This window comes from Rhipicephalus microplus, chromosome 7, assembly GCF_043290135.1.
Source record: "Rhipicephalus microplus isolate Deutch F79 chromosome 7, USDA_Rmic, whole genome shotgun sequence".
NCBI classification, from domain to species: Eukaryota; Metazoa; Arthropoda; class Arachnida; order Ixodida; family Ixodidae; genus Rhipicephalus; species Rhipicephalus microplus.
The window spans coordinates 50,830,429-50,852,890 of record NC_134706.1 but is presented as its reverse complement, the minus strand read 5'-3'; the positions used below and the strand labels follow the sequence as shown (position 1 = coordinate 50,852,890).

Here is a 22,462-nt window from a genome sequence, read left to right as displayed (position 1 = left end):
AACTAACTTAAGCTTTTTGTAGCGTGTCTTCTGAATTTCCGGGAAGTCGCGGCAGTCAGGTGCAAAGTTTAATCTGTTTATTTCATGAGAGCTCCACCAGCCGACAGCGAATAATAATAAAGGGCTCAAAAAGAGACCCTCATACCTTTTTTAGTCGGCCGCAGCTTGTCGGTGCAGCTTGGTAGCGTATAAGACTACAGAAAAATTTTTGAGATGTGCAGACCTAGAGGCACTTACATCATAATGTAAGTGCACACGCCGTGTAACACGTGTTGCTGTCGGCATCCCTCTTTAAGTGGGCTTTTTTCCGCTACTGCTGTTCGGCTAATTCGTTCGAGTACATGCGCACTCGAAAACGTAAAGAGAGAGTTATTTGACTCTTTTTTCAGATTTATGGCTTGCCACGTGTAGGACTGTAAGCCACGGCAACTCTCTTTTGGGGGCCATTATGCTCTTTGCTGTGAGCGGTGTTACTCACAAGAGAGTTAATTTGTCTCCCTAAAGGGAGTCATATACATGGAAAGTCAGGACTGTCAATGAACAGCAACGCTCACACATACTCCTTTTTTTAGAGTGCAGTGCCAAGTTCTATAGAAAGAAACGTGTTGTGGTGAACAACACATGAGCCTACTAACGGAAGACGCAGTCATAATAAAAGAAAGTATAGGATAAGCGCCCATACAGTCGTGGCATCGCGTTGCTGTCTGTTTCTGTATTCGTTATTGTATTTCATGTTTTTCGGTAATAAACTGAGCCATGTTAACTTCCTCGAAAACAGGGGGCTGGCCCTATGTTTGTAGGCATTTTCTGTGACCCTTGTTTTGTTCACGTCTTGTAATTACTTTTTTTTTGCGTATCTCTCTCCTCCTAATGTCTTTCGCTCCCCTTCTCATAAAAGCAGGCAGGCGTTGTGCCTGATTCGCTCTCTTATTCCTCCGTGTCATCACGTTTTCTGTATATCCAAATCGTATAATAATAATAATAATAATAATAATAATAATAATAATAATAATAATAATAATAATAATAATAATAATAATAATAATAATAATAATAATAATAATAATAATAATAATAATAATAATAATAATATAATAAAATAATAATGAAAGTAATGATAATATTATAATATTTTTCTAAATTCGCACATTTCTCTCCATATTTTACATCTATTCTGTGAATGACAGTCCTCCTTGAACTACAATGTGCAGAGAGAACGGGACGGCAACGAGCCAGTGCCATGTCGTCGGAAAAAAGCCTCGACACGGCCGACTGCGTAGTCTTTGGTGTGCTGACCGCTGTGGGATACATCGTCGGCATATACTTCTCATTTGCCCGGCGACGGCAGAAGGTAAGAGACAACCTAAAAAGTTGATTTGATTGATCGATATGTGGGGTTTAATGTCCCGAAACCACCCTATGACTATGAGAGACGCCGTAGTGGAGGGCTCCGGAAATTTCGACCACCTGGGGTTCTTTACGTGCACCCAAATCTGAGCACACATTTCCACCTTCTTCGGAAATACAGCCACCGCAGCCGAGATTCGAATCCGCGATCTGCAGGTCAGCAGCCGAGTACCTGAGCCACTAGACCACCGCGGCGGGGCGCCATCCTAAAAGGTATTCTTATACTCACGAATGTTAACATTAGTGCGAAATGTCTCGGCTAGGTGCGTCAAGGCACGCTATACATATTCGACAATTCACAATGTGAAATAACAACAGCATACAGGCCTGGGCGAGTTGGTTGAACTTCATAGTTCAAAACGCAGCGCAAAAAGACGATACACGAGACGAACAAGGACACAGGACAGGCGCGTCAAGTTTAGCACTTGCTTTGCAAGCACGTTTTGGTAACTCGAGTGTTCTTTGAATATATGCTGCGGCTAAGCGCGTTTCCTACTGTTCTCTTTCCTAGGCATAAAGAATGTGCTCCTTTTAAGACTAGCGTGAGCTCTCTTTTTCATTCTCTGCTATAATATTGCCAGTGTTGCTATCGTATTTAGCTTTCATTGTAACACTGTTTTGCGAGCACGTTATTATTATAGAAAATTTTCGTCTTGAGCATCTTTATGTCGGTTGTCATTTGTTATGGTCACGTGCGGGCTATGAGGGAGACGAAGATGATGGCGCAGACACTCTACTAAGAAAAAGACATCTTGTTATCTCATTCGCTAATCTGGGCTGATCTTCATAAATGAGGACATTCTTTACTTTTGGGCTTGGCTTCAGCCACTAAAATGCTTTTAAGGTGATTTGCATTTAGCTTCAGGAAGCAAAATAAATTCGACTTTAAATGGCGATTTGTGTATTTATTATTGAATAAATAAATAATTATTATGAAGTTTATGGTAATACTTTTCCATTACTTCTATTAAAAGAAAAGTTTATAATTTCAGACCTGAATTGTGTGAAAGAACATTTACTGCACTCCTTTTTATTTATCTAAGCTGCTGTCTTTGTGATAGAAAGTCAGTCACAGAAAAGGTTAACAAAGGAAAAACGGAAGGGAAGAAAGAAAAAAGGAAGGAAGGAAAATAACCTCATTTTATCCTGCGAAACGCGGCTGGGTCGTCAACTCTTGATCAGTCCCCCTGAGTGGGTACGAGCCATGTGAGTTGGTACAACAACAACAACAACAACAACAACAACAACAACAACAACAACAACAACAACAACAACAACAACAACAACAACAACAACAACAACAACAACAACAACAACAACAACAACGATGACGATGACGACGACGACGACGATGACGATGACAACAACGACGACAACAATATGATCTGCGTGCTTCATACAGAAGCCAGTAACGAGAAAAAAAAACACTCTAGTGCGCGGTGCTGTGTATTTTTTCAATACCACCTGTGTCTGTATTCCTTCCACACAACCTTATTCTGTCTATTGTTTAATTTGCGCAATGCTCTCCATAGTAACCGCAAATTATTTTGAAATATGGAAATAATATACATAGGATAGGAGCGGGAGCGCGATGTGCACAAGTGCCATTTAAGCCATAAAATTTTCGGTGACAACGCACGTCCTTTTCTTGTTGTTTCTTGCAATGAATTTACGTTTGAATCAACGGGATTTACACGTGTGCTTCCAGTAGTCGGTGGGTAGACACGCTTTCGCCGATGTTGGGCAATCAATTATTTTGGTGCAACCTAAGTGTGCGGTAAAGGGTGAAGAGATAGAAAAAACCGTGACTACAAAAAACGAGGCATGTTCAACGCTCACATACCCTGTGAATGCAGGATTCACGACGGCCATTTTGATTTGCTTTACCTATGACACATGTAGTCGGGTCATAACATATCATAAAGTCGCGGGACTGGAGAACTCCCGTCATCATTGAAATGAACGTAGGAAGGGGAATCATCATCATCATCAGCCTGACTACGTCCACTGCAGGACAAAGGCTTCTTCCACGTTCCGCCAGTCAACTTGGTCCTGTGCTTGCTGATGCCAATTTATACCCGCAAACTTCTTAATCTTATCTGCCCACCTAACCTTCTGTCTCCCCCTAACCCTCTTGCCTTCTCTAGGAATCCAGTTAGTTACCATTATTGACCAGCGGTTATCCTGTCTACGCACTACATGCCCGGCCCATGTACATTCCCTCTTCTTGATTTCAACTATTATATCCTTAACCCCCGTTTCTTCCCTAATCCACTCTGCTCTCTTCTTGTCTCTTAAGGTTACACCTGCCATTTCTTTCCATTGCTCGCTGCGTCGTCCTCAATTTAAGCTGAACCCTCTTTGTAAGTCTCCATGTTTGTGCTCCGTAGCTAAGTACCGGCGGGATACAGCTGTTATATACCTTCCTCTTGAGGGATAGTGGCAATCTACCTGTCATAATATGAGAGTGCTTGCCAAATATGCTCCACCCCATTCTTATTCTTCTAGTCATTTCAATCTCGTGGTTCGGCTCCGCGGTCATTGCCTGCCCTAAGTAGACATAATCTTTTACAACTTGAAGTGCGGTATTACCTATCTCAAAGCGCTGCTCTCTTCCGAGGTTGTTGTACATTACTTTCGTTTTCTGGAGATTAATTTTAAGACCCATCTTTATGCTCTTCTTGTTTAACTCCGTAATCATGAGTTGCAATTTGCCCCCTGAGTTATTCAGCAATGCAATGCCATCGGCGAAGCGCAGGTTACTAAGGTACTCTCCATTAACTCTTATATCTAACTGTTCCCATTATAAGCCTATGAAAACCTCCTGTAAGCACGCGGTAAATAGCATTGGAAAGATTGTATCCCCCTGCCTTACACCCTTCTTGATTGGTACTCTGTAGCTTTCTGTATGAAGCACTATGGTTGCAGTTAATCTCCTGTAGATTTCTTCAAGGATGTTTATATATGCTTCATCGACGCCCTGATTCCACAGTGTCTGATTGACTGCTGATATTTCTACTGAATCAAACGCCTTCTCGTAATCTATGTAGGCTATGTATAGTGCTTGGTTATATTCAGAGCATTTCTCTATTACCTGATATATAGTATGAATGTGGTGAATTTGTGCTTTGTGTAATTTGTGCTTTGTATACACTTGTATATTGTACCAGTTTTTGTTTAGTGTAACTGTTTCTATCTTGTTACCACTGCATGCTTAACAGAGCATTGTGTTACGCTAGCAAATGCAGCTATTTTTACAATTATGTGCTTGCGTTTACTGATGTCAGGATGTACAAGGAAGCCGAGGCCTTCGTCATCCATTCCAGTCTTTTGCTATGGCTTCAATTTTGTGTGAAATGGAAATAGACTTCACTTCATTTCACTTCAATTCCCAAAGTAGATGAGATAATAACTGTTTTTTAGGAATAATGACTTTCTTTAGGCCATGCAATTCGTTGTATGCAATCTTTCTCTTGGTTGTACGACAACACTGTGGGTCTGGCTGCAGTTCCGGGGTTGCCGTTATGTCTGCATTAGGAGGAGTCCAAAACTTCACTCGAAAAATGTAGGCAGAGAAGGAGGAGAAGAGGAAAAGAAGGTCAGGGAGGTTAGCCGAAAAAAAAATGTAGGCAACCTACACTAAGGGTGTGAGGTTGAACTAGCAGCAGAGCTTGTGGCTGACTCAAAGTATTAGCCAGATTTTATAGCAAGAACACAATTAACAAGATCTTACTTAGCGCAATGTTAATTAGTCAAGCTTTCTCTCTCATTCTGTTTTCTTCTGTTCTTTTTATTTGGTGTATTTGTTCTATGCTTCTTTCTTGGTGCGCAGCACTTTAGAGGCTGGCTATCTTAAATCCACCTTATCATTTTTCAGTCTCCCGCTGTGGTCAATACAGGCCTGAAATGTGGCTAGCAAGGCTGAAAACCAGCGCGAGAAAAACTAACGATGCCTGTGATAGTACAAACTACAAAAATAACCTGAAATAATTGCAACGTTTACCTAAAGTTGCAAACAACTCTTCTTAAATACCTTGTCCACACCCGCGGCGCTAAGAGAGGGCTCCACCTGCTCTTGAACCACGCGATCGATAAGGGTTTTGTAGATTGCTTGTGCTAAGCTCTTATTCTGGTCTCACACATGTACAGCAGAATTAATCGTAGGGCTTGGAAATACACGAAAACCTATACAAGAGTGGTATTACCGAAGGATTTAGCACGGGATTACCGACTACACCACAATCTACACAAGAACTAGGGCGACAATTTTTCATTTCTAGGGCGATAATTTTTCATTTTCTTCCAAATGCCCATACATTGAGAAAACGTCTACATTTCTCATGCAGCTTGTCCACCTCAGTTGGTGTACTGGCCAGATCTCTTGTCATATGCCACAATAGTCGGTGATATGAGAAAAAAGTTACTATAGCTATTTTCATCTTTTTGTTGTTTCAGCTGGCGTCCAGCGACGGGGATGTCCCCGGCGCCGATTATGAAGCATTCCTGGGCGGACAAAGCCTCCCATCTGTTGCTCTGGCCGTCTCCGTCGTGGCGTCCGTGGCAAATGGAATGAACGTGGTGGGATTTGTGGGTCACTACTACGCGTACGGTTTCCACGCGCTGTGGATCCTGGCGGGAACTGCATTTGCGACCACGTTTGCGGTGGTTGTGATGATTCCGTTGCTCTATCGGCTTCGCGTTGCGTCAATATTTCAGGTAATATTAAAACACGCCATTCTATCGGCAACTTCGTTTAAGGTCTCTGAGGGCCACAAGCTTGAGCTTCTACATGACTGATTTGCAGGTTTTGATCTCCACGACACCAAAATAAGTTTAAACTCCTATGAACTTCAGCATGTTCCCACGTTATCATGGCAAAAAAGAGGGCAATACAATGAAGACAAGAAAGACGCAACAAGACTAGCACTGATCATGCGGTGCTCTTGTTTGGTTTTTGTTGTATTTAACTGTTTTCTACCATGACTGAACTAACAAGCTCCTGAAAAGCCACGTCTATCCCTGCGGTCATTTTCATGTGCATTTCTGTATGGTATAATATTGCTGATTTGTTGTAGCTACTAAACGTTAATAATAGGAGGTCGATAGCTCTTCACTTAACCACATCTTCAAACTAGTCTACAGGTTACCCTATCTGACATTTCGTAGTGTTTAAAAATATGCAAACGCACTTCAGGAGTGCGCGATCAAAAGTGCTTTGCTGAATACTTTGGAGGGCCAGACTGGTTGTTGCATTGTTCTTATTTGCTGAATTTTGTAACGTAAGTGGTCGAACTTTGGAAGCAACAAAGTTGGGCAATAATTTCCAGTCTGAAAGATGTGGACTGATTAGAACAACCTCTGATGAATAAATTTAGATTTTTTATATTCAGGTATATATGGTGTTTTTTCATTTACTTTAAGCGGCGGTGAAATGAAACAAAAATACCACGTGACACATCTGCTTCCGCACCGTGATTGCCGTGCTTCCTGAGGTTCCACGTGATGGCGACTGACTTTTAACAGATTGTGCTGCCGCCTAGAAATTGACAGGGAAGGGACGCTAGCATGAAGCGGTAAAGAGTGGTTACTTTTAGGGGAAAGTAACTGCTTAAATTGAGGATGACACAGTGAGCAATGGAAAGAAAAATCGTAGGTGTAACCTTAAGAGACAAGAAGAGAGCAGAGTGGATTAGGGGACAAACGGGGGTTAAGGATATCATGGCTGAAATCAAGAAGAAGAAATGGACATGGGTCGGGCATGTAGCACGTAGACAGGATAACCGCTGGTCGTTAAGGGTAACTAACTGGATTCCCAGAGAAGACAAGCGGGTTAGGGGGAGACAGAAGGTTAGGTGGGCAGATGATATTAAGAAGTTTGCGGGTATAAATTGGCAGCAGCAAGCACGGGACCGGGTCAACTGGCGGAACATGGGAGAGGCCTTTGTCCTGCAGTGGACGTAGTCAGGCTGATGATGATGATGATGATGATGATGATGATGAACTGCTGCACAGGTAAAAGCTACAGCAACAACAAAAAAAAAGGTCTGTAAGGCTTTTTTCTATAGGCCTGCAACCATCAAGTGCTGTTGCTGGGAGATAGTCAAGGCTGGAAAGTGGATTTGGACAGTATTGAGGCTGACTTCAGAAATACATAAGTTCCCCAAGAACCATATATAAACGAAAAACAAGTATTTATTGGCGTCATACGATGCGCTGCAATTTGTTTACGATAAATACTTGAAGAGACTACTTACAGTGCAAACCAGAACAAATCACAAACAGCATTTGAGACGATCACATGCACACAGCGTTTCTCAACTATTCTTTCTCGACCATCCTCGTTCGCACTGAAGTGTTCCTCTAAACCTCAACCGGTAATTTCTTCTTATAGTTGGGTGCTTCCAAAAGAAGTATTCCGATACTTTTAAGTACGAGTGCGTCCTTTAAATGCGGGAAGGCAAGAACAAGCTTATGAACTCGCCAATCAGCCATTTTGACAAGTATTCGCAGTACGAGTGACGTCATCGTCCTCGTACTAGGACGTCCGCTTTGTACATTTGTTTTAATAGAAGCATTCGTTATGCGCTTTCGCCGATAGTGTTATTCTGACGAACATTCTCGAACATTAATCCATGTCTGTGCGCTAAATTGGCAGTACAATTTAGTGTGACTTTGAGATAGCATATGCTATCAAGAGCTGATGCTACGATAATATGGGTTTCTGAACTTTCACGTAGCTTTGCGGAAATTTTGTGGAAACTGAGAATACTTAAGTTTTGCGAAAAAAATGTTCCACAATTACGGAAACTGAATGCAGCTCTGTATAACACAACTCCATTCGATGTATGCTGAAAGGGTTTATTGCACTGCACGGAAATTACCAAAGTGTCACGTCCAGTTTACGGTTGTACCATACGTTGTTCAAATATCTAGGCATAGATGTGTAAGTAATGCAGGACTTGTTCACCAACAGTTGCTCTCTTTGTTTCATATAATAAAGTACCTTCGAATGCGTTTCGATAACAAAGTTGGAATCACGGCAAGCGTCGTCTACTTCGTACTCAGCGTAAGTCCAGTATTTTTGTTATGAACCTTTTTCGGCAACATTTGCGCAGTGCTTAGGCATGCAACGCTATTCTCAAACTAAGAGCAGTAAAGTTGTAGTACCGACAACTAGTCTCGGAAGTGTCTGATGCTTTTAATATATGTTATAAAGGTGTCTTGCAGAATAGCAGCTAATTTAGTTATCGCCATCGATATCGCATGTTAATTATCATATGATGGTTTTGGGACGTGAAACCCTGCATACAATCAGTCAATCAATCAATGAATCTATTCATAAATTATTCAATCGAATCCCAATATGTAAACATGTATCCAGCTTCTTGGAAAACAAAGGCTTAATTGGTTCCTTCCAGCATGGTTTTCGCCGTGGTTACTCTACAGTCAGCCAGCTCATCGAAACTGTCCACGACTTAGCAGCAGCCCTAGACAGACATAAACAGGCCGACATTATATTTCTCGACTTTGAAAAGGCACTCGACCGAGTCTCACATCGAAATCTATTATAGAAGTTAAAACCAATACTCAAGAACACCAAAATACTAGCTTGGATAGAAGCCTTCCTCTCATGTAAACGACAAGTCGTGGCCATTGATAATGAAACTTCCGCGTGCCAATCCAGTCCGTTCGGGTATCCCGCAGGGCTCTGTTCTTGGTCCTTTATTTTTTCTTGTATACATCAATAACATCGTTCGGAACATACCCGTTAAAGTAAGGCTCTTTGCTGATGATTGTATTATATACCGTGAAATTGCCACACCCCACGACCAGATAACATTAAATAAATCTTTGGACCAAATTCAAACATGGTGCACAGACTGGCAAATGACCATAAACAAAAAGAAAACTGTTGCAATGACAATTAGTCGCAAAAAGCACCCTTTAACGTTTTCTTACTGTTTTGATAATGAACCTCGGGAAGTAGTAACTAACTATAAGTATCTGGGAGTTATCATTTCTCGCGATCTTAAATGGAATGAGCACATTGACTACATACACAGAAAGGCAATGAAAAAACTCGGACACTTAAGGAGGCGCTTGAGTAAGTCCTCCCCAGAAGTTAAAATATTAGCCTATGAAACATTTATTCGGCCACTCATGAAATATTGTGCTACTGTTTGGGATCCATGCGGCAATCAGTTAGGTTCATCTTTTATCAATACAGCTGGGAGGCATGAGTAACATCTCTTCTAGAAACGGCTGAGCTGGAAAAATTAGCAAATCGCCGATACCACGAACGAATGAAACTATTTTACCTTCTTTATCATGGACACTTAGGTATAAAAAAAGATACATACCTAGAAGACTCCCACCGGCGGCGTACTCGGTCCCTTCATAATAAAAAAGTAAGCGAGTTCTCTAGTCACACCAACATTTTCCAGTATTCTTTTTTTCCCGAGAACTGCAACCAATTGGAATTCCCTCCCTTCAGCTGTGGTGGAATGCCCTTCGCCATCATCCTATCTACAGGCCCTTCAGTCCATGGGACATAGCTCTGACATAGTTTTACAGGAACCCTGACGCTTTTTTTCTTTCATATGTTTACGCATTCATGTTTTCACTAGTTATTTAAATACCTTGCTGCTGTGCTTGTATGAGCTCGTTGTACTCTTCTTCTTTTGCTGTTATTGTTGCCGCAATGCTTCATATGTGTTTATTGTAACCCTGTACTCATTGTACCCACTCCTGCCTAAGGTTTGAAGATCAGACCGGCAGTGCTGTAATAAAAAAATTGCGGGTGCAATACAAAAGGCATACATGTACCGCTATTTGAGCATTCGTTAAAGAACCCCAGATGAACAAAATTTTTCGATCCCTTCAATGCTGTGCGCGTCCTAATAATATCATGGTTCTGATAGGGAAAAAGCAAGCAAATTTTATTAGGTTTAAATATTAACATTCATTGCAGCTAGCAGGTGAGCTCTTTGAACATTGTAGAAGTTCTGCGCGCAATATAGTTCCATGTTTGCTCCAGTGCCATGAAGACACAAAATTTTATATTTTCAGCAAACACTCGGCGCAGTTGGAATTTACAGCGCCGCAATTGGATTAGCTACAAGTGAGTACTGATTATTGGTTATACGCTTCTTTCCGGCTTAAAGCGTGCCTGAACACACTTTAAACAAGGCCCACGCGGAAAGCTCAGCACAGTCACAGCGAAAGCTAGAAGAGCGGCCTTTTAGAGCCTTTTCTAAACACTCATTTGGTAACTGCTTCAAGCACACTTGCTTGATGCCCACTACAACATTTATAATAAAATTTTAAGGATAATAGACTGGCATTCGCTATGCTATTTTCCATCATTCTTCTGAGAAGCGTGGTATTCGCTAAACTATTGCGAGGAATTTTGTGCCAATCGTTCATGCAGTGGCTGACGACGATGATGAATTATGCCTCAGTGGGTATGCAACACAGTTAATAGCTGAGCAAAAACAAGCTTTTGTAATGAGTTGGAGCATTGGACGACCCACTCGTTACGCTATTATGGTTTAGGGACGACTGCTTGTTCTTTCGCTGTTTTAAAACGCTTTACAAGTCATATTGACACGATTGATTTCCCGACATCAAGCCTGCCTAAGGCAAGTTTGCCAACCTATCCCTAGCACCGGCCTGCTTGTGGTTTGATGTACGCGGCTATAAACAGGCAATAAAGCAAAAAAAAAAACAGCGTGACTCAGTGGTAGAATACTGGGCTGGCAATCAGTGGGCCCTGTTTCGAGACCGACAGTGTCATTAATGCTAGTTTTGTTTTCATTTTTTTGTGGGCGATGTGGTTACAGACACCGATGGCGGTTGCGGCGGCGGAAAACTATGGCGCTAGTGAGACCCGAGTTGTGATATCATAACAGCTTTCGCTGTAAAACAAATCTGCTCCGTACCTAGGCTGGTGACGAAAGTTTGTGCAATTCATGAAACAGATCAACGGTGCAAGTGGGCTGTGCGGCCGTTTTCTGAATACATTAAGCTTTGCGTGAGAGTGAGTATGTAATGAAGCAACGCAAAGCTCATTGCTTGCAATACATTTTACTATTACGAGCAAAGTACGAATTTTTCAGGCTGAGAGGCACTAGTATGTAGTGTGCAATTAAGCGAAATAGCAACATACGAAAATCAGAAGAGTGGTTTATCATGGGAACGTCACGTGACCTCTCGGATTCAAGACGCCAGAGAAGGTGCGGAAGGAGCGTTGGTTGCGAACGGTAGCCAAGGCATATGAGGAGAATGTTCGTGTTAAAGCTCACACCCTTATATATATATATATATATATATATATATATATATATATATATATATATTATAAAATCTTAACATGTCAGCAGTGCTCAGAGCTGGTACATCGCACCCGTACACAATGACAAACTGTGCAATACAGCGTGAATACGATCGCGTAATACAACCCGAAATATGAGCATTCTCTCTGCACTTCACTGTGCTAACTTTGAATTTTTCCATACTTTCAGTGCTGTCGGTTCCACTACTATATTCCAACATTGCAATCGGCGTGGCGGGAACGATATACACAGCTTTGGTAAGTATTGAAATCATGTAAGCATGGAGAAACAGCGTCAGCCCTTATATGCTCAAACTCTGTGGCGCAAAGCGCGCATTCGATTAGTGTCATTGCTTGGGATTAGGCACTTTATCACCTAGATGTATCTTAGGTCGCTGTTGGTCGTTTTAAATAGTAATGGTTTTTAAAAAAAGAATGCGAATAAATTCACCTGGCATCAATTTCTTTTACAACGATGAGCTTTTTCATACAGTGAAACATATACCCCTTTTTCAGTGAAACGTGTTATGAGACCACAAGAAGGGTGGATTCTAGCACCGCAGTTGTCCGCTGCCCCCACTGGTGTTACTAATCACTATCGCACTGAAATAAAAAAACGTAAATAAATAAATAAATAAACTTAAGAGATACAATGATATTCGAAGCGCGGCACTCTTCGCGGCAGCACAGTCTTCTACCATGCAACCAGGTCTGCGCTTAAAACTCTTGCAAACAGACCCTATGCAGGCGGGTGAAAAATGCGCCAACATGTGCAATAGTACCCTTAAGAACAATAAAGTAGCTACCAGGCGTCACATAACGACAATCGAGTAGCGAGTGGGTCGTTAAATACTTTCAACCCATCACAGCAGGCTCAGCCATAACTTTCGAACGTTATCATCACCTACAGCTTCAACAAAGCCCAAAGAATGCCTAATATGTTTGTTGCTGGTAGCACACTGATGAACAATAGCATAGCGAGTGCTTCCCACATCACATGAAAATTTCTCATGATTTACGGCCTAGTATCGCTAGGTGCCATTCAAGCTCATGTGCAGTAGTTGCCACAAGAGTGATTAAAAAAAATCTTGTGAGGCTATACTCTTCCACCTTCCGCTGTGATTGTATTGTGCGTCGCACGCAAACCTGCACGTTTTTTTTTCTTTTTCTAGGTGGTAACTTCGGAAAATATACCTGTGTTGCCGTCTGTGTGTACGTCCAGCGCTGAGACCGAAAATGAATGTAACTAAGGGTTAATAATAGCTGAGTTATCGCCCACACCATACGAGTAATTGTGAAGGAATTGATTGATAGGTAAAAGAAAGCATGTATTTCAATCTTCAGGTCATTTTCTATGCCATATATAAAGTGTGTTGTATAAAAATGCCGACTCTGGCTCAGTTTAGCCGGCTTTCATCATGTCTTCACGCCGCCATCTTCCCGCCTGTGCATATGACTGTCCGTTAAGGGCGAGCATATTCAATTTTGCGAATGCTGGTTAGTACTGCATGATTGTCAGTATTGGATGAAATCGGTTGATCGTAGGGTTGATCCGCATGATTGCATAATAGTAAATAACGAATAACAACTTTAAAGCAGAGTTTGGTCTTTCCGAAAAAATGGCAGCATATCCACGAAGTGAATGATGGGGAGTGGGGCGAAGCATTCGTCCGTCCATTCGTTCTTGCTTCCATCCGTTCCTGCGTACGTCTGTGTAACCGTCCATGCGTCCATTCACCCGTCCGTGCGTGCGTCTGTTCGTGCGTCCGTCCCTGCATTCGTCCATGCATCCGCGCCTGCGTCCGTTCATGCGTACATCCATGCATCTTTGTTTGTGTGTCCGTTCGTCCATCTATTCAGCACTCCAAGTACCGCCATCTCGCACCTTTTCATCATATATTCTCCAAATAGAAGCACCGCCATCCAGCGGACATTTCAAGGACTAAACGGGAGGTGGCACATGCACACTTTCTTACGGCTTGCGCTTCGGGTTTACTTCCCACCTTTAACCACCTCGAGTTCATGGTATATACTATTTCACTGTATTCATGTCTATGCGGCCCAACGCTCGCTAAACCTTTCTAAAACCAAGGAGGTTACACCCAGCGAGTATAACGTAGCAACTCTTTCTTGTCAGATTGTGCTGAATGTACCTGCCAATAGCTGCTAATAGGGATCGCAGCGTGCGCGTTACCTAAAGGCCGAATGCTCCTGTCTCTCATTTTCCCTTAGCAGCCATTAACGTGTGCATTGAGCACTATCTTTTATTGTTCAACAACGCACAGAAGAAATCTCTCACCGGAACCACCTTGGAGGTCAAAATCGTAAGGACTGATATTTCGGGTATGTGCCACTGGTGGTTGCGTACTACGAGGGATGCACAAGCCACGCCATAAGGAACATCTTCACCAAGTCTTGTAAATTCTGTACATATATCATCATGTACATTGTCCATATTGTGATTAGTGCATTTACGTAGTATATGTACAGTTATTAGTACAACGGACTATGGACATACTACGGACTTGGACACTTTAGTTTAAATGTGTAGTGTATGTTGTGCTTTGTCTTTTGTTTGTTATTGTACCTGTTATACAGACGCTTGTCTCTTAGGTTTGTTTCGTCCTATGAAAGAATAAACTTTTTCTAAACAGGAGCTTCGCCCCTAAAAGGCAGGCAGACATGGCCAGGATTCCTGGACACCTGCTTGCAGTACCATCTCTCGCTGGCCACGATCACAGTCTGCCGTAACTTAATGGCAAAAGCAGAGCCCTATTTGAACAGTCTGGCAAGGTCACACTGTCGCACTAAACCGCATGACTTTCCAAAGTGTTTAAGATCCATGAGTTTCTACGGGTGGTCAATTGTGCTGGAAAATCACACGCTTCGTAGTGTAGTACTGCAACTTTACCAAAAAGTACCAGTGAGTCTCTGCTATAGTGTGTGACTCGGAGTCACTTTGGATAACCAGCTGTTTTCAAGATATGTGATTTTGCTCACGGATTTCCCATTCACTTATGGCAGGCTGGCGTTGCTGCCACCAAGAGATGGCGCCACTATCAGAAGTCGCCAATTTCTTGTAGTGTCAAATTGTCATAACCAGTGTTGGAATGTGTCTGTGTATATTCTGTATTTTTCGCAGCTTACTCGTTGTGCTAAGCACCTCATGCAAACAGCAAAATGGCGTTGTTGCACCGCACACGTCCAGTGGACCTCTCTAGCTTGAAATTTATAAAATGGCTGAAAGTCAGACAGTTTTTATCTGTAGAAGGTTAGTGATCGACTCAACACATTCGGCTATTAGAAAATATTTGCGATGTTAGAACGGATAAAAGGTACTCACAACACGACGAATTGCTTCGTGGTTATCTGTATTTGGAATTCACAACGAAATATTGAGTGCTTCTCCGAAAATATAATTAGTTGCTGAAACAACCATAGTCAGCGACAAAAGCAAAACAGCGAAACACGTTCTCAATAAGCGCTACAACTACGTAAAAACTTGTCTTCAACGCATGCAAGTGTGGTATTTTAGCGAATGCGGATGTGTTTCATTGTTTCAGCGAAGCAATGTGCTGGGTTCGAATGAAGACTAACTATATTCATATTCCCTTTTTACAAGAAATGATAGCCTCGTGTATAAAAGCGTAATACCTTCTTTCGTATCCCAACAACAAATAATGACTGTTAATTAGAGTACGCATTACATTGAAATCCTTTTTGCGTCTTTTAGCACCTTTACTTGCATGTACTCTCATTCATCTTTAAGTCAAATAGTTTGTGAAACCTTCACGTGTGTTATCGTTTCCCACTGCACGTTTATCAATTGGCGTTCACTAGTGCTTGACGAAGGAAGCCTGATTACAGCTCTCTTAAATATAAGCTCATGAAAGTAACTCTTACAATAGCAACTGTCGCAGAGATGCTAGTTGTTCATCAATTATTGGGAATATGTAATTAGGCTTTGTCAAGAGTTACCCGCAGGTCGAGAAATCGAACCCCGGCTGCGGCGGCTGCATTTCCGATGGAGGCGGAAATGTTGTAGGCCCGTGTGCTCACAGTTGGGTGCACGATAAAGAACCCCAGGTGGTCGAAATTTCCGGAAACCTCCACCACGGCGTCTCTCATAACCATATGGTGGTTTTGGGACGTTAAACCACACATATAAATCAATTTGTCAATAGTGATGCGTGAAAATAACGAGCTAAAACAGCAGTGGTTACATGGGGATGAAATACTAGTGGCTGTGGGCATATTTTGTACACTACTTAGACCACGATGCCTGCAACTATAACTATAATAGGAGGAAGAAGACGAAGAAGCTGTGGCTGCTTGGCTAAGTAGCTCTGCATTTATTGTTATTTTTGTTTATATTACGGCTCAGCACTGCTCAAGACGTCGGATGACTCGAAAAGGTACCTGCCGTATCGGCGACCGACGAGTGCTGCGCAGCCCGCCGCATCGAACGGTGCTAGAAGAAACAAAACAAGCATCAGGGAGAGCGCCGCCATGACCTCCCAAAGTGTGACACCAGGTCAGAAGCACCAGCCGGTTTGTGCAAGCATACCTGACTGCAAGCGACAACATAGCATTGAATCAGAGGACGAATCAACTGTCGTTGGGGACCACAACGGGGCGAACCTCACAGATCTAGACATGGACGAGGGTGGTATCCGCCTTGTGCGACATCGCAAAGACAGAACGGTGGGCATTCCTGTGTTAATTGCTCCAACATCCGTCGGAGCTAACTTGAGGCAAGTGAATCCTATTGACCTATACTTGGAAATTGAAACGATACTCGGTGGAGCCCCAGTTAAGAGCCATTTCACAGCACAGGGATCCCTGCTCTTGAATATAGAGACAGAACACCAAGCTGATAAGCTTCTAGAGACCAACACTAGCTGCGGCCTTGCCATATCTGCCCGTGTACCACACATCTACATGAAAAATACATGCATTATAAAACGGGTCACAAGACGGTACTCGGACGAAGAGCTGTTTACCCACCTGAGACCTCAGAGAGTATACCACGCAAGAATAATCATACGACGAGTCCAAACCTCATCCTCCGAGTGGGAATCAAGGCACACTGACTTTGTGGTTCTCACATTCGCTCCCAATTCGGAACGTCCAGAGAAGATCAACCTTGGCTTCACCAGACACGAGCTGGTAGACTACGTGGACACGCCGCCACACTGTTTTAAATGTCAGCGTTTTGGACATGTTGCTAAGCAATGTCGTGGGGAACAAATGTGTAAGCGCTGTGGGGGGCCTCATGACTTTAGGACTTGTACAAGTAAAGAAAAACTTGTGTGTACAAACTGCCGATGTCAAGCACGAACAGCTGCGCAGCGAATAACTAAGACGTTTGTTCTTGGCCCGAAGACTGTGAACGAACCATCGCTTACAAAGAAGACGTCCGGTGCGCCACAACATGGCGGTTTTATAACGAGTACGCAGGAAATTTTCCGTGCCTAAATCCGACAAGAGCTGGTACTGAGTCAAAGCAAGTGCTCAATGCTGGTGAGAAATATATCAAGAAAGAGTCCGCCAAGCGCACCTACGCTGATGCACTGAGCCCACCTCAAGTACCATCTGGAAGCAAACAGCAAGAAAACCTCGAGCACGTTATTCACGCCCTGTTCACCGCACTACGTTCACAAGTCGCTAAGATGCCTGCGAGTTCAACGAAGGACATGTTGGAAGCAGTCCTGGCTCTAGAGTCAGTGTTACTTTGCTCTGCTTCCACATACACACAGTAGAATAATGGCTATATCTCGACCACCTGGTCTATTTTGTCCTTCAAAAGTGCCCTTAATAATGCAATGGAACTGCGCCGGTCTTCTAAAACGTCTGTGCGAACTCAACCTTTTCCTGCGCGACATTCCGATACCGATTCTAGCCCTCTCCGAAGCTGGTCTACCGAATGCAAGGACGCTCCCAGGGTACACCTAACATGGCAACCCGAGCATAACGTCGTTTGCAAATGGAAGCGTAATGATATACATAAGGCGGGAAAGACCTCACGTCGACTTACCTGTGCAAGACCTCTGTTCTAACTCACTGGAAGTCGCTGCTGTGCAAGTGTGCCTGGGAAACCGAAGACAAAGTGTGGTATCGGTGTACATAAGCCCACGAAAAAAGGCCTCCTTGAGACTTTACTAAAGGACCTTTGCACTCGATGTCCCGCTCCTCGAATAATCTGTGGTGATTTTAATGCACACCATCCACTCCGGGGAGATAAGAGTGTAGATTTTCGAGGCAAGGAACTTCTAGCAGCTGCAGATGCTGCCGACTTATGTGTGGCGAACGATGGCAAACCTACATTTTTCAGGCCACCAGATTCATGGAGTGCAATAGACCTTGTACTTCACTCCACGGACCTTTCGGTATCATCGACCACGGCTCCAGACAGGATGGGCAGCGATCATTTCCCCATCTTCACCAATATCCTGGGATTTCGAACTGCTGGTCGACAATTCTGCAGTGTAACACGATGGGACACCTACAGAGAAGCGTTGGACAAATCCACTGGTGAGCTGTTCACAGATATGTTGCAAAGCAAGTGAGCAGCGACTTCGTTGCTGAAACTGTCCGACCATTTTCCTGCTCCCGACTGGAAATTGAAGAATTTCTGCGCAGCACGTAGACGGGCGCAGCGGAAAATAATGAGAACAAAAGGAAATCCGTCTGCGAAGACCAAATACAACAGGTTAAACGTTGCGATTAATCGCCATACAAAAAAATTAAGACGAAATGAATGGGCCGCTTTCTGTGAGAGTTTATCAACGTTTACGCCTATGACAAGAATATGGGCAGTAATAAATAGTCTTTCTAGAAAGATCCGAACACAGAGGCCATTCGAAGCACTCACTTTGAAACTAGGGAGAGATTTGCAAACCCTTGCAGAGGATTTCGCAGACGTGTACACATCTGGTAGATCAGCAGGAGCGGCGATTCCTCTGTCACCCCAGTTTTTTCACACGGTGAATACGCCATTCACCTTTCGAGAGCTAGATATGGCAATTAGCAAATTAAGAAGACACTGTGCCGTGAGTCCCGATTTGATCAGCAATCAAATGCTGACAAATCTGCCTTATAAGCGAAAAAGGGCCCTTTTGGACATATTTAATCATGTCTGGAGCACGGGAGAGATCCCATTTGTTTGAAAGATAGCATGGGTGGTGCCAGTCCTAAAGTGCGGAAAGGATCCTGCGAGCCTTGCGTCATATCGACTGGTATCTCTTACATCGTGCGTATCTAAGTTGATGGAAAGATTACTATGTACAAGAATAACTTGGTACCTTGAACAAAGAAGGCAATGGCCATCGTGTATGACCAGATTTTGACCACGACTGAGTGCCCAGGACAGTGTTTTGGACCTATTAAGCCACATCGAGCACCACCACGTCAGCGGACTCTCGACACTCGCCGTCTTCATGGACGTTGCCAAGGCATTCGATTGTGTGCTTCAGGCAGGCATCGTGAACGGGCTCCAAGCCATGGGTGTGTCGGAAAATACTCTTCGGTGCGTACATGAATTTATCAGAGACCGCTGTGTCCGTGTTAAGCTTGGAAATGTAACGAGGGAAGAGAGACGCGTTTCTCTCTGTGTTCCACAAGAACACAGAGAGAAAACCAAGCGCTCTGCGTACGCTTGGTTTTCTGCGCCGTAACCTCAAATCAGCATCTCCTGACGTTAAAAAACTAGCATATTTAACATACGTACGGCCAAAGCTCGAATACGCATCGTCCATTTGGAATCCATCCCAGGCATACCTCGTTAGCGAACTAGAAGCAGTTCAAAACCGCGCTGCCCGCTTTATAACCTCAGAGTTCTCCAGAGAAATCAGCGTCACCGCCCTAAAACAATCAATTGAACTGCCATCACTCGCGTCGCGCCGCCTCATCTCGCGCCTATGCCTCGTCCACAGTTTCTTTTTCCGACCCCAATCAAAACACGAACTTTTACAGCCCCCAAACAGAACTTCTTCGCGCATTAACCATTCAAACCCCATTGCACGAATCAACGGCCGTACATCCGCAATGAACGACTCCTTTTTCCCCCAAGCAATAACACTCTGGAATCGCCTTCCCGACACCATTGTTGCCACACCGGACCGCACATCATTCCGCACGAAATTGGAATCCCACTTTGATTCCACCCATTAACCCGTGGCTGTAAATATATTCTACCAACGTACTGTATGTATAATTTGCTTGTGCCTAGTTGTTTGTACTCTAATTCCCAGCCAAAGCGTTTCTTTTGTGTGTTATTTGATTCATTTTTGTTGTCATTTTTGACCAAACTACGATATTAGAACTGTACTGTTTATAATAATTTGTTCAACTTCAATTATACACACTCACAGCGTATTTTTTGCCCCCCCCCCCTTATGTAATGCCCTCGGGCCTTTAAGGATGCAATAAATGAAATGAAGTGTTCTATCTCCCTTGCTTTTTAACGGTGTCATGGCCAGCCTTCCTGACACTCTGCACTTAGCTCTGAAAGCAGTTAAAATATCCATCTACGCCGATGACATCTGCATTTGGATCTCAGGGTACCAGCACGAACGTTTGGCCCGGATAGCACAGAGCGCTATTTCAATCATTGAGCATCACTTGACACTTGGCCTATCTTTATCAGCGAAAAAATCGGCCTTCATGCTCTTCCCGGGAGCGCGACGGAAGTCAACACGTCTGTCGCTGAATATTCGAGGCCACTCAATTCGTTGTGCAACAAGTGTCCGTTTCCTGGGCGTTACCATCGATAACAAGCTATTATGGCGACGTGCGGTTGATGGTATAGTCACTGCATCAGTGCAAAGGATCAACGCTCTTCGTCGCATGGCAGGGGTTCGTTGGGGCAACAATCCCATGTCCATGCTTAAATTGAAGGATGCGCTTATAACAAGCCGCATTCTTTATCAGCTGCCCCTGATATCACCATCACCAAGCCAGTTCGAACGCCTAGAGACAGTGCACAGAAAGGGTCTTCGCTTGGCGATGGGAGTCCCACAGGCGGCTTCAAACACGAATGTCACCAATGAAGTCGAGTCTCTTCCGCTCCGCCTTTTGGCATCTCAGGCCTTATTGACGCAGCTGTCAAGACTGGGTGAGTCCTTCGCAGACACGGCACTTCTTCGGCGGCTAAGAGCAAGAACTGGCTCACATTTAAACGCGGCACTAAACACATTTCGATATTTAGGCTTGAAACTGCCTAAACGGCGCCCTATGAACCCGCCAAGGTCTTTTGTGGATGTTGCATGTAACTTCAGCGTACCCAGTCTACCAAAGAAGCGCACCATTCCCACCACGGAAGCAAAATTTCTGGCGCTGGACCACTTGAGCACCATGTACCGCAGCCACCTACAGGTGTACACCGACGGATCAATGTGCACACAAACGGATAGCTGCGCAGCGGCTTTCTGCATACCCTGCCTTGGCGTGTCATGGGTGGGACACCTGGATCGCGTGGTTTTGTCCACAATGGTAGAAAGCGCTGCAATCACGGCGGCTTTGCGAAAATTGCGATTCTTTTCTGCACGATATGTTGTAGTGCTGACGGACTCCAAATCGGCACTACAAAGACTGCATTGTGGCCTACCTTGCAGTGGATCTCATCCCACGTTGGCATTGAGGGCAATGAAAAGGCTGATGCCCTTGCATGCAAAGCACGTACATCGTTTCCAAAAGTAAGAACTTCCAAGACTTATGAGAACAACAAAGTTGTGATACGCAATCATTTTAAGGTGATCTACAGGTTTTCACACCAAGCATGTGTAATTTATTCACTTTCTCGTGAACAAGCGACGCTGTTGTACCGCATAAGAACCGGCTCCGCATACACCCCGGCCTGGTCATTCAAGACTGGGAGATACGCTTCCCCGTTCTGTGCCTTCTGTGGTGACGTCGGGGATATTGAACATTTCATTTGGCTTTGCCCACAGTTTGATGTGCAAAAAGCAGCGATGATCCGCACCTTGCGAAAAGGCTGTCTGTCATAGGCACCGGACAGTTGATGACGTCATCTTTCCTGAAGGACCAGTGGCAACTAGGAGGAACGTGCAAAGAATTTTGTTGGTCTTCCTGCGAGACACTGGCTGTCTGACACGTGGTGACATTTTCCAAATTCTGGAGATGCTCAGGCGGTACAGTTACCGGCCACGCAGGCCAGGCTAACCCTTGCCTGCTGCAACACCACCACCACCACCACCACCACCACCACCACCTGCAACTCTAATATGCATAATACATGCGCTCCATTCACGAGGGCACTAACGATGAGCAATAAAGATGAAATTGGCGACGCCCTTTTTTGTGATTGTTTTTAATTAGCAGATAGGCCTCGCTAGTTAGTATGTAGATAGTCAGGACTGGGAAGTATTGGCTCTTTCAAAAAAATTTGATTCAGACATATTCGTTTGAACGAGGCTCTAATGACTAAAAGTGCCAGTTCAAGTGTATTTTAATGACAGTCAAAAATGAAGTCAGGATTTGGATGTAACTTCCTAGTTAAAAAAAACTATTTGTCTTGATGGCATTGAACAACTGAAAAAATCTAGAGCAATACAATTTTTTTTCGAAAACCTTTACCCATGTTTTTATTTTACCAAGGGCAGTAGTCACTCTAGAATGTAGTTAGGCCACAGAACAGCAATTATGTCATAACGATTCGAGTAGTAGAAATAAGTATCAATAACCAAAAGATAACAGCTTATA

The 22,462-nt window shown here is 43.6% G+C and overlaps 1 protein-coding gene and 1 long non-coding RNA gene across 5 annotated transcripts in view; one reads left to right on the top strand and one right to left on the bottom strand.

Annotated features, from left to right (window-relative positions):
* The window catches only part of LOC142767455 (uncharacterized), a 326,266-nt gene that overhangs the window by 93,981 nt on the left and 209,823 nt on the right, over positions 1–22,462 (bottom strand). The window lies entirely within an intron of this gene.
* Positions 1–22,462, top strand: part of LOC119179754 (putative sodium-dependent multivitamin transporter) — an 84,604-nt gene that overhangs the window by 35,442 nt on the left and 26,700 nt on the right. For 3 of the 4 annotated variants that reach the window (XM_075869154.1, XM_075869155.1, XM_075869153.1), the window contains exons 2-6: positions 1,212–1,351; positions 5,863–6,123; positions 8,408–8,473; positions 10,477–10,528; positions 11,931–11,998. In XM_075869154.1, coding sequence (XP_075725269.1) covers positions 1,241–1,351; positions 5,863–6,123; positions 8,408–8,473; positions 10,477–10,528; positions 11,931–11,998 — 558 coding nt within the window. In that variant the 5' untranslated portion in view covers positions 1,212–1,240. The remainder of the gene's footprint in view (positions 1–1,211; positions 1,352–5,862; positions 6,124–8,407; positions 8,474–10,476; positions 10,529–11,930; positions 11,999–22,462) is intronic. The other variant, XM_075869156.1, reaches the window with a different exon arrangement.